Source organism: Akebia trifoliata, chromosome 2 (assembly GCF_017979445.1).
Source record: "Akebia trifoliata isolate Shusen 1 chromosome 2, ASM1797944v1, whole genome shotgun sequence".
Classification (NCBI taxonomy): Eukaryota; Viridiplantae; Streptophyta; class Magnoliopsida; order Ranunculales; family Lardizabalaceae; genus Akebia; species Akebia trifoliata.
This window is the reverse complement of record NC_141376.1, coordinates 5605152-5618124: the sequence shown is the minus strand read 5'-3', so window position 1 is coordinate 5618124 and position 12973 is coordinate 5605152. Positions and strand designations below refer to the sequence as shown.

The window sequence follows — 12973 nt, the reverse complement described above, 5'->3', positions numbered from 1 at the left end:
ATCTGATCGTGTTTTCGGATGCCATAAGGTGATGCAGGCATGAAACTTTATTGACTAAGTTAGGAAAGTGTTTTTCTCCCAACTATTTGTTCTTTTAAAATGTGTGTGTGTGAGAGAGAGAGAGATATCCATCTCTCAAAATAATTGTCATTATATTTACCAATGTTACCATTGTAGTACTATTTGAAAGGATGCACAACCTGACTAGATCTTTGAGATTTATTTATATTTATAGAGCTTTTGCATTTACAAATTATATGGAGAGAATCCCGTGGAGGTTTTTTAGGAGTCCCACTCCTTGATATGTGTGAAATTCTTGATCAAACTAACTAATCTATGATCTTCTGACTCTACTCCTTGGACCTTTAATCTCCCGAGCTTTCTCCTTGGATTGTTGATGAGATGGGCTAATGATTCTTTGAAGGATGAAGGAAGAAGAATGAGGCCCTGGTATGATGTTTGTCAGGGGTCCTTCAAAGATTAAGTCAATAAAAGATATGTAAGATAGAAGAAAGCAATAATGATTGAAAATGAGAAGATGATGAAAAGTAACTTGCAGAGTAGACCTTTTATGTATGGAGAGAAATTATTTTTTTCAAAACCCCTCATCTTCATTTTTGAGAGGGGTTTTATAACCTCGAGTCTAGGACATGTGTCTCCACACTACCGCTCTTTGTGCTTGCCACATGGAATCTAGGATGGATGAAGGCTACTACATCTTCCCTTAGTTGTTGTGTCTTGTGCCTTATAATGCATTGAGACAACCTTAATCGGGCCTCTGAGTTTTATTCCTATTTATAGAGCTTTTTTATTTACAAAATTATATGGAGAGAACCCCTCTTTAGATCCTAAGATTTTTTCTCTCATTTATTTTATAATTCAAATTCAAAATTCAAAGAATCACTCCCTAGATCCTAAGATTTATGTTTTCTAATTTATTTTACAATTACAAATTCAAAATGATTTCTAAATGGGGAAGAAATTAAGTGCAATTTCCTAAATAAGTGGAAGAGGTTTCCTCGTCTACAGTAGGTGAATCTATCTCTTTCACATAACGAAATTAAGTGCAATTTCCTAAATAAGTGGAAGAGGTTTCCTCGTCTACAGTAGTTGAATCTATCTCTTTCACATTATGTGAAAGAGATAGAGATCTATTAACACTATTAACTCATGATAATACTGTGATTTTGAAGAAAAAACATATTAACTCGTGATAATACTCAGATTTTAAAAATATATCTATATAATAAAATGCAATGGTGGACCTCACTTAATAATAGTTTTCTAGGGGATAAATGTCCACACTACCATACCTTTCCTCTTGTCCTCCTCCGACTTTATTATTTTTCCTCTCCCCCCTCCCATTTTTTAAAAAAATACTTTAACTTTACTATCTTCATCTCTTACACCTTTAACTCCAAAGAGGACGGCGAACTCTAGTATACCTATATAATAAAACATAACAGTATACCCCACTCTACTACAGGTTTGTGGGGTATAAAGATTGAGACAATGAAATGAGATCCTCTTAACTCCATTTTATTGTCTTTTTTATCCCCCCCTCTTAAATGTTATTGTATTTCCTCCTCTTTTTTCAATAATATTCCTTTAATTTTAATATCTTTCCACTTATACCCATTTAACCCCAAAGAGGATGCTTATGTTGTAGGTTAAAACAAACTCCAGTTTATATAATAAAAACAACAATATATCTCACTCTCTTTATACCCTACAAAATTGTAGTAATAATTTTATAAAAGATCGAGATAAAGAAATGGAGTCCACACAACCCAACTTTATTGTCTTTCATCTTCTCTCCCTTCCCCTTTCAATTTTATTATTTTTAGAGTCGTGATAATCTGACTATCTCACATGGCATACTCAATTGATTACTTGACGCAACAAGTTCGAGAATCGTAGATCTACACTTCTCGGGATAGACGATTTCCCCACGATACACTTTTATGGGGAAGTGCAGTCGTGTATTCCGAAGAGCACAATCTACAATTCTCGAACTTGTCATGTCAAGACAGTCGATTAGGTTTGTCGTGTGGGATAGTCAAATTATCACAATTCTTGTTTTTTACTTTCCTTCACCTTTTTTTCAATAATACTCCTCTAACTTTATTATATTTTCTTCCTTCTTTATCTTCTCTCTTCTCCCCCTTCTCAAGTTTATTGTCTTTTCTCTTTTATCCCTTTCCAAAAACAACCCTTAAAATTTTTTCTTTTGCATTTCATCTTTTCCCCTTTTCCAATAATACTCTTTCAAATTTATTATTTTTCCTCTTTCACCCATTAAACCCCAAAGATACGACATAAGCATCCCCTCATATATATATACAATAAAATACAATGGTGGGTCCTAGTCCTATTATAGTTTTGTAGGATATAAACGTCTCACTCTAACTACAGCGAAGTAGAGTCCACACCATCCCACTTTATTGTCTTTCCTCTCCTTACCCCTCCCATTTAATAATATCTTCCAATTTTACTATCATTCATCTTTTACCCCTTTTTTCAATAATACCCCTCTAACTTTACTATCTTTCCACCTTTACCCATTTAACCCCAAAGATGATGCCGTGTTGTAGGTACAGGTAAACTATAATATATATGAAAATTTTATGAATATTTTTTAAGTTTTTTAAATTTGGAATGTCGTTAAACTTTTTTATTATATCCAACCATGTCCACCATTGTCTTTACTTTTTTCCTCCCATATCCCTTTTCTTTTTGTTTTGTTTTTGTTAATATTTTAGAAAAGGGCGTAACTTACAAGCCATTTACAATGGCTTTAAGTAAAGCCTGTTATTATTCTATATATATATATATATAAAGAACCAAACTATGCTATTAATTGCTCCTTAATTTCTTATTTTAGTTAGGGTTGGTGGGGTTCCAATGGTACTAAAAATCTTATTTTTTTGCTAAGTAAACAAACAAACAAGATTAGTGGTCAATGATTAGTAGGTGAAGGCGGGTTTTGAACTCAGACCACGATATCAATTTTCACAAATTTTAACCAACTTAGCAATCATATTCTGGTGATTTAATCCTTCTCATCGAACAAAAAAAATTGTATCCATAGCAAGTATGGTGAAGGATAATTTTGGGAGTTGGATTGCAGTTGGACCCGTCTACTTATGTGATCCAATTAAGTGGTACACCCATTTAGGCTCACTTGTGATTATTCTAGACCCACCACTTAATGAAACCCACCAACAATCCGCCTTTTCAGTGATTTTATTGCTTTTGAGTTTGACTAATGTTACAATAGTGCCTTAAGAATCCATTCAAAGGCTTGTTCTACAATGAAGAAAATGTTTGAATCCAAATGGCTAAAAATCATTAATAAGGCTGACCCAAGACTCCAAACATTCACAGTGTGTGGTGTGCACTATGTGACCCACACACTTGATTAAATAGTTCTTATGTCTAACATCAGCATTTTCAATGGATGGAATATTTTTGTTAGGTGACATTTAAGTAACACCCATGTGCTATCTATTATTAATATTAGTGGAAACCCAAAAAACAAAAAAAACAGCTATTAGCTGTTGGACCCAAATTATGGAGAATCCATCATTTTCACTTAATTTTAAACCAAATTTATATTTAGAATGGATCTTATTTATGTGGATTCACTTCACTGTGTCATGTCCAAGAGATTCAAACTTTATTCTCTTTCAATGAGAGTGACTGATTTGTCACACATTCTGAATTATTATTTTCTAAGCAGGCCTAAAGTTTGTTGTATGAGGGATATGATGTTGGTGAAGATAAGTTGGGATAAATAAAAAAATTGTATGTAAAATTATTAAGTGTCGGGGACAAAAGCATCCAATGGCCAATAACTTGTTAGATGAAAAACTTAAGAAACTAGGCAATTTGATTCTCTTTTTTGTTGAAAAAATGATAATAATTTGATTCCATAAATAGAATGTATTTCACTTCCCTCATGTCATTATCTAAAATAGGTCGTTAGACACGAAAACATCCAATGGATGATATTGGTCCCTAGAAAATCCCTTGTATTTGTATATAATGTTTTGTCTTCCTCCTTCTTTGTCTTTTTTTTTTCAAAAGAAGATGACAGAAAAACCCCATCAAATGCTAGTAGTTTGGTAGATGAAACATTAAGTTGAAATCTTTGGAAGAAATTACCACAAAGACAGCCATAATGCAGAGGTTTGAAAGGGAAAAGGCATGAAAATTATTGAAAAATCTATGATCAAGGCCCCCCATGGAAGGCAACATATATTGCATCCAGAATCAAAAAGGAAAATCACTCTTTCACGTACATCCAGTGTATGGAGATGTTTATGCTTCTTTTCACATTTTGACTTAAAAACTCATACTATAGGACAAACCAAGGCCATGAAAAGAACTCATTTTTCTATATATCTATCTTATATCGATAAATCAACCTATGTCACCTATAGGTAGTTGAAGATAGCTTCGTCTACATTGGATATCTGACTTCTTTCGCTATCTGAGGTATAAATTCACCCATTAATTTCAACCCAGGATACTAGTATATATCAAAATCCCATTAGTTAGAATTGCAAAGTAAATGGGCTTCTAAATGCAGTATTTCTTGATGTTGGGGAAGCACTTAGTCCTCAGTGAAGATGGTGGTGTTGTTATGTTCGATGGGAAGCCTATAAGACTCACTATAAGACACTCCATAGCATGAAACAGGCAAGAAGGGCCTGGTGTGTCAGAAGTTTATCTTCTTTCATGACTGTTTCACTACCACACCTTTGATAGGATTTGAAACAGATGACATTGAAATATTTGATGATCAATGAAACCTATGCGAACCAAAAAGCTATTTCCAGCTGTAGTTTAACTTGAATTGGGTCAGATTCAAATACTCTTTGCAATGATCAATCATAAGAGGATTATTAACACATACACCTCATTACCTTCTTTTCCTTGGTTTTGTCCATCATTGTCGCTGAGAAATTCGTCTCTTGGCCCATCTGAAGCGTCAAAGTAGTTCAAGTTACAATATTAATGGAAAGTATGCTTTGTAAGATGCAGAGATTCATTCATCCACTAACCTAATTGAAGAAAAGCATAAATTCCTACTGATTCTAGTTTATCTATGAGGGGAAATACTCTCTAAAATTTTATTTTTCAAGATATAGAGACATCTCAAAGATTAGCAAAGAAAGAAAAACTGGGATTTGGGTTATAGGTCAAGATGAGATCCCCGTACGAATCATTCGATCATGAAATTGAGGCTTAAAAAATCATTAGTCTTGAATTAGAATCCTGAATGGGTGGTAATCAAGACTTGAAGAACACAAATGCACGTCGAACTTCTTAGCCAAACAAATTACATCTGCTTTGTGCATTTAACTGGCCAAACATAATCGAGAATCCTAGCAACCAGACATACCAAATATCAAATTCAGAAAAAAGGGTACTTAAAATTCAAAAGAGAAAAACAAATTAACAAACCAAAGAGCTTTATAATTTAGGAAAAGTTTTTCTTCCCCATGTTTGTTCCTCAAAGAGAAAGCCAAAAGAAACAATTAAAAACGAAACAGAAAAACAAGGCCCCTACAACTCTCTTTCTCAGGATCATTGTTTATATATATATATATATTTGTATTATTTATCTTCCTTTCAATCTATGTTCCATCTATATTTTTTACCTGCAAAATTCTAGGCAAATCAACCTATGCTTCGTCATTGCCCGATTTACCAAAGTGACTTCTCCAACTATATCCCTCGGATTTTCCGTCGTCTTCTTCTTCCATGCTGTCACCACAAGTGGTGGAAATCCCTCCACCGATTCCCGTCAATTGGAGAGGGCCTTGAGGAGATTCAGACTCGGAAGTTGTCGACTTAGAGCCTCCACACTGATCTTGGTGCATCCATACTTCTCCCAAAACAACTCCATGGGCTGATTGTGCCGAAAGTTTTCTACTGTGAAGACGAAATTTCTGATAACACACAAGTAAGCTCTGTTAATCTTCAACATATTATAGGGAAAAATGAAAAAAAAAAAAAACAAGAAAACCTACAAATTAATAGATAATTCTCAATGGAGATTCAGAACTTACCTGCAAATGGCTCTTGACTTCGTCGTTTGTGAGACCGTCCACCCTCATAAGTTCCCTGATTTGTTTAGGAGTAGCCACTGAACAGCAAACAGTGAGGAAATAAGATCAGATTCAAGTTACCCACCTATAATGCATTCAAATACCCATCAATTTCCAATTTAAAGATCCATAAAGGTTTCTTCTTTCTCTATTTTTCTTTCTCTTTTACAGATTATTAAACTAACAACAAAAAACAAATGTAAATAATTACCCCTTTAAATTTTCATTTTAGCTAAATTAAAGAAACAAAATCATGCAGCTTTACCATCACTACTTTCCATTTTTTTCTGGCAGATTCAACTACTTACAACTCCCACACAGAATTAAAATAAAAGAGAAGTAAATAAATAAAATCAACTACTTATTTGCAAAAAAAAATAAAAAATCCAATGTCCGACCTTGAGAACCCCCAAGATGCCGGAGAGCATCGACGAAACGCCGATGTAAATCAGGAGACCAACATCTCCTCTGCTTCTTTGAAACCTGTGGTGATTGTGTCGGTATCTGTGAATCCGACTGAGTATTTATCGTTGATGAAGGTGCAATAGCTTTGATACCTCCACTGCTCTTCGAATTATAAAGAGCAGAACTTGGTTCTGCGCTTGGAATCGTAATTCCCTGAGTTTGGAAAGAAAGATCTTTGTCTTCTTTCCTCGATGCCGAAAAACTAGAAAATCCTTTAAACGACTGAAATGGTCTTTCCAAATTTGTGCCTCTACATGGATGGAATCTGCTCTTTGTTGCAGTCGGATCAACTTTTTCTTCAGCTCTCTGCCATTAAAAAAAAAATCAAAATTAATTTCATATAAAATTTAAAAACCCATAAAAATTAATATATGGGTATTTTTCAAAAAATAAAAATTTCCATTTTCCATTATTATTTCTCTTACTTCTACTGATCTTTGCCTCTCATCGACGTTACTGGTCCATAGCTGAGCAGAGCTCATCCAGTTCTTTTTATCCCTGTTATCTATTTCCATTTCTACCCCTATATCTTTATCAAAATTCCTCGTTAAGGGGATGAACTCTTCCATTACAGGTCGAGCGTTCGACACCGAACTACATCGCATTGTTTCCATTTTTAACAATCCAATAGCTGTAAAAAAAACACAAAACAGAGAAAAAACCCATTAATTAAATCCTTGAGAGATAAGAAACCCATTTTCCAGAATTAACGTAATCGAAGAAGATCGAAGAAAAAAAAAACCTACCATCGGTTAAAAGATACATGCAGAGAGGAAGCTGGCGTTTAAAGGCGTCGATCTTCTTCGTTTCTTCTTCTAACCTCTCAATATAATCTTCGAGTTTCGATTGCTTTTCGGAGACGTTTTCAATTGTCGAAATCTCATTCAGAAACTGAGCGATGGTTTTGGTTGTGTAGGTTTGTTTGAAATCTAAGTTGAGTTCATGCGAACTTGAACCCATTTTCCTTTTGATCTCTCGCTCTCTGTCTCTTAGATCTCTGCGTGAGTCTCAGACAGAGCCAGAGAAACTTACATGGAGAGAGAAGAGGGAGAGAAGGATTTATATACAATGAAAAAGGCCTAAAAACCGGAATCCGGGATTCCAAAAGCGGTTTTATAAACCCAGAAAAAGTATTTTAAAACGAAGATTCGGTTGGACAACGCCGGTTTTCTTCACCCAAGAACTCACTTTCTTTTCGTCGCGTTTTGAGTTTGTAAAAGTTATTTTAGACAACTCGTTTCAGGACATTTGACTCGGTAAATTCTGCGAGTTGGAATCTTTAGTATTGGAATATGGGGCGGCCGAATTTCTTAAATATAGCATATATAAAATATTTTCTTTAAATATACCCCCTCCATGCTAAATACTTGAGAATGGTCTACGCTTGAAGATTAATTAAAATGACCTAAAAAACCTCATCCTTAATTTTTAGGCCAAAATACACATTTCTTTTTCTCTCCAAAATCTGTAATCTTCCAACTTTTAAACCTCTTTGAATACATTATTATAAACCTCATTTTCAATGTATCTCCTTCAATGTGTTGTAGAAAATACTTTCGTTTTTCTATACAAAACATTCATTTTCTACTTTTTAAATAAAAATCTTATCTTGTTTTTAATATTTAATTAGTAAAGAAAATTAAAAAAAATATTAAAGTTGAAGATGAGATGAAAGAAATTTATCCTACACATAAAAAATGACCAATTTTTGGGAAGAAAACTCCCAAGTGTTTGTGGCAAATGGTTAAAGGTGAGGGTGTTGAGGTAATTTTCTGTTAATCTTCTAGAATGGAAAAAGGTATCTCAAAATATATAGCAAAATGTTAGAGGGCTATGTATAAACGACCTTTAAAAATTTTAAAATATTACTTTTTTGACTTTCGGCTTATACTTTTACTTTTTACTAACCCATTGAGTAATTTATTACGAATTTACCCCTAATATTTTGTCCAGATGACAGCTCAAATTACCCATATACTCCTGCAACATGGGCTTAAAAGTCAAACCATTAAAAAACAAAAGCTGCTCCTTCGATTAAAATTATTCCAGCATAAAGTTAACCTTGCAACCGAAAACACCCAATTATTCATGTCAGTTGCAATTTAGATTTACCACAAAATAAATGAAAAGTTCAACAAGAATTTCTTCCTAGATAATGCTGCTTAGTCCACCGATTCACGATCTTCAAATAATCCAATTAACAAATCTAAGATATTACATGAGTGATTAGTCAGGGGTGAAGTTAGGATTCTCTTACAGTGGGGACGAAATATAGTTGATGATACAATTGAAAATTTTAAAGTCGAGCACTTCTGAAAAGAAAATTTGAAGATTTTTATTAGATATTGAAGAAAAAAATATTTAGGTCATTATCAATTAATCTATGAGAGAAGGTCCAAGTCAAAGGGCAATATCATCTTCAAAATATTTAGGGGGAGGGGGACAAATTAGATAATATAATTAGTTAAAAATTAAAACATAAATATAAAGGTAAAAAAATTGAGTGGGGGCAATTGCCCCCACTTGTTGCTACTTACTAGCTCTGCTGTTATTTAGTTATATCTTAGAAATTTTGAGATGTTTACATTTATACCAATTAACAAAATTTATTTAAAATTCAATTTTATTTATGAATTAAAATAAGGGTGGCGATCCGTTGACAAAATCCTGGACAACATCCTATACAAAGGATCCCAATCATTGGATTCTAGTAGATCGGATGGCTACAATCTTTCTTTACAGTTGTAAACCATGAGTCACATGTTTTGCATAAAATTTATCTTATTTATAAATAAGATTATCGAAATTACAATAACCTCCCTCCCCAAATAGAATTTTACTATCAAAATAAATAAAAGAGACCCTTTCTCTCTCTCTTACTCTCCTCTGTCTTCTTCCTTCTCCACCGAACCAGCAACTCCATTACCGAAATAAGAAGCCTCCACTGATGAATCAACCACGAATCAGAAACACCCATGAAACTCTCTCATTCTCTCTCATACTCCTCTAAAGGTAGCAATTTTTTCCCCTAACCCATAGCTTAAACTCAGACAAAAATATCCTTCTACCAACAACCTCTCGCCAAGATTACTTTTTTGGATTTTTATTTGTGACTTTCTATTTAATAACCCACTTACATATTTCAAAGTGTTGTGGCTTAAGTGATACAGACTACATGCCATTTGCATCTTTAGGTTATTAAGTAGCATATGTGGTGCTTGCTAACCAAGACAAAAGATTTGCTTTAAGAGTACTTTTAACTAGTAAACTAAATTCTACTATCAATTTTGGTTTGGTTGACGGTTTCAAAACCAATATTGGTTTGAATGATGGATTGTTTTTTGTTTTATTTTTTCAAAATAGGCCATTGTTGAAGAATCACCCTTCTTAAAATTAATCACCCTTATTACTGTGTAATTCCTGTGATGTGTAATTGTTTTACTTCACTTTGATAAAATTTGTTTGAAAACTACATACTAAACCCAGTAAGAAATGCTGGTTCGTTCAAGCTTCAATGAAGCCTTTCGATGGAACTTTCAATGTTGAATAGGGTTCGATGAAGATCTCTGTGGTTGTCGTTGCAGATGGGATGAGTTAGGGTTCACCTGTGGTCGACTGAGAGAAGGAAAATGATTAGGACCTAAGAATGAGAGAGATAATCGGCCAAGAGAGAAAGATTCGTCGGAGAACTCATCCTGTGATATTGAAATCGTAGAGAAGAGTACGAGTTCGTGAAAAGAGAGGGTGAAGAAGAGTTAGGATTTGCTCGATTTGAAGAGAGGAGTATGAGAGAGAGGGAGAAAGTTTCATGGGCGTTTTGATTCGTGGCTGTGGAGGCTTGCTGTTTCGATAATGGAGGGGTGCTGGTTCGGTGGGGAAGGAAGAAGACAGAGGAGAGTAAGAGTGAGAGAGACTCTTTTATTTATTTTGAAAGTAAAATTCTATTTGGAGAGGGAGGTCATTGTAGTTTTGATAAATTTATTTATAAATAAGATAAATTTAATTCACAGCATGCGACTCGTGCTTTACAACCGTAGAGAAAACTTGTAACCATCCGATCTATTAGAATCCAATGGTTGGGATCCTTTGTACAAGATGTTGTCCAGGATTTTGTCAACGGAACGCCACCCTTAAAATAAATATTTAATTATAATTACATTTTAATTATCATGGAAAGGAGATTCTGCCACGTGGTAGTGCATCTCTTTGTAGAGCAGATTCCCTTGTTTAGCATCTTGGTTCCAAAAAACTAATGATTTGGTGGGTTCCGAAACACATAAAAAGTTTTGCATCGATTCCCATTCTAAGTAGTTGTTGTTTAACACGTGTCCAAAAGCATCTTGTTTCCTAATGTATAAAGTTGTAAAAGATCAAGTAAAAGGTGGGGTTTTGTGGTTATTGTCCATCTATTTTATTCGAGGTTTAGAAGAAACTTTGAAGATAAGGATTCTAAGTCAGGGGATGGAGGTGGGCCCAGTTTCGATATCCTCTCAGATTTTGTTTAGAGGGACATAGATAGAAGGAAGATGCTTTTCCCTAACAGCCATTGGATTCCATTACTCACCAGTTACGACAGAATCTCTCTCATCTATTTCAATTATTATTATTATTATTATTTTTTTCAATTATAATAATTTTTTTAAAATAAGCGTCACAGCTAGTGTGGTACGGTTTCTCTTCGCCGCTCCTGTTTTTTTTTTTTAAACAAATATCGAGGGAATTTTCTCGTACACTTTTGGCAAAATCTGGGAATCTTCAAAATTTATCCTTAAATTCGCAATATTACCCTTCTCTTCGACAACTTCATCAGGAATAGAAAACGCTGTAATCGAAAACGGTTAAAAAAGTTCCACGTGGAAAATTACTGGCACACCTGTGGAGTACATTCAAGTGGTTTAATTGATGATTTTTGGAATATTAGTACACGTTACGCAATCGATGGTTACATATCCTGACTCTTGACCTCAGTCTACTCTGTAAGACTAATAAAATGCTTTATATATATATACCCACCTTTATCGACCTCTAACCAAAATACTAGCTTATCCTGAATCACTGAATTAAGTTGATGTCTTCAATCTCTCGTGCGCGCGCGCATACTAATCAATTAATATCTTCTATTATATATCTCAAAAATTGTATCTTTTTATTTAGTTTTGAAGGTTCAAGGGATAGAAACTTAAGGTTGAAAATAAGAGTAAAAGATTTCTAGAAGTTGAAGATGATGGGTAATAAAAAAAATATAAAAAAAAGATTTTTTTACTAAAGATTGAAGATAAAGGGCATTTAGGTCATTTTATGTTTTTTCTAAAATGATATCTACGTCAAGGTGGATGCTACCAATTTCAAAAAATAAGAGGTTATCTCAAATATTCACCAAAAAGGGAAGGGGGTTATGTCTAAATTAACAAAAAATAAGGCACCTTATCAAGCGATATTATCATGAGGTCCATTTGGGAATCTAAAACATTAAAAAGGAAAATTGAAAGAAAAAAAATATTGACTCACTGATGTAACTCAAATGGTTTAAATCGTTGAGTTTATTGATTCACACATCGTTCTACGTATAAGAGTTGGCTAACCGGAACCTTTAAACTGTGGGCCAGGCAAAATTGTAAGATGTCATAGACCGAATCTCGGAAGATATAGATAGACACGCGTATTAGTACCCACTGAAAAAACGGGTAGATGAATTAGCGTTTTCTGCCATAGGTGAAGAATGGCTCTGGTTAGGGTATCAAAATTTAATGAAGAAAATTTTCTCTGAAATTTCCAAAACTGATCTGTACACCACGATACACATGGCATCAAAGCTTCATAATACACCTAACGTATTTGAGCCATGCTAAACTCACTGAAGAAATACACTTAATTGACGTGCAATGTGCATAGAACCATAGATTTTTCCTTGAGATACACAAGGAAAAAATCTATGGCTTTGTGCACATTCCTAGTCAATTGAGTGTGTTCAAGAATCTACTTTTGAGTCAATTTAGTAGTATTCAATTTTTTCCTTTTCTAGACCATATTTACTATCAACCTAACTTACTTGTGGAAAATTCTAGCCTCTAATGACGTCTGAGGTAAATGATCAAATGTGGAGCAGAGATGGGACGATATTCTTAGTTCACTACACCAACATATCCCTAGGAAATAATTATGGAACTCTAGGAATCTTGTGTTTTCCCTCTCATCTCAACCGTACATTTGATGTTGTTCCTAAATATCATTGGACGTTAAAAATTCCATTTGTTAATTTTCCTTTATCTAGTCGATATATACTTTAGTTTTAATAAAATTAAAGGTACTACTACAAAAAAGACTTTAAACCTAATTTTTCTTTTAAATAAACAATAAATTTTAAATCTAAAGTTTTTTTTCATAGGAAG

At 33.8% G+C, this 12973-nt stretch overlaps 1 protein-coding gene across 2 annotated transcripts; it reads right to left on the bottom strand.

The window, feature by feature from the left end:
* Positions 1–4823: 4823 nt before the first annotated feature.
* Positions 4824–7709, bottom strand: LOC147409071 (transcription factor HHO6-like). Of its 2 annotated transcripts, XM_086425190.1 has the most exons (6): positions 7331–7709; positions 7010–7215; positions 6518–6890; positions 6081–6157; positions 5670–5960; positions 4824–4988 (listed from the first exon to the last, which is right to left on the bottom strand). In XM_086425190.1, exons 1-5 carry the CDS (start codon positions 7542–7544, stop codon positions 5694–5696), a joined length of 1137 nt encoding a protein of 378 aa, XP_086281316.1. In that variant the 5' UTR covers positions 7545–7709; the 3' UTR covers positions 4824–4988; positions 5670–5693. The 2 variants fall into 2 exon arrangements, with proteins under 2 accessions (XP_086281316.1, XP_086281309.1); XM_086425183.1 differs by lacking the exon at positions 4824–4988 and having other exon boundaries at positions 5464–5960; positions 7331–7707.
* Positions 7710–12973: the final 5264 nt, after the last annotated feature.

What these genes read in the sequence shown, in the direction of transcription:
- LOC147409071 (XM_086425190.1), bottom strand. Translation starts at nt 7,544, where the DNA reads ATGGGTTCAAGTTCGCATGAACTCAACTTAGATTTCAAACAAACCTAC. An exon ending in CATGTATCTTTTAACCGATG is followed by an intron (nt 7,216 to 7,330) that starts GTAGGTTTTTTT and finishes TTTTTTTTACAG; the next exon opens with CTATTGGATTGTTAAAAATG. An exon ending in GCATCTTGGGGGTTCTCAAG is followed by an intron (nt 6,158 to 6,517) that starts GTCGGACATTGG and finishes TTTGCTGTTCAG; the next exon opens with TGGCTACTCCTAAACAAATC.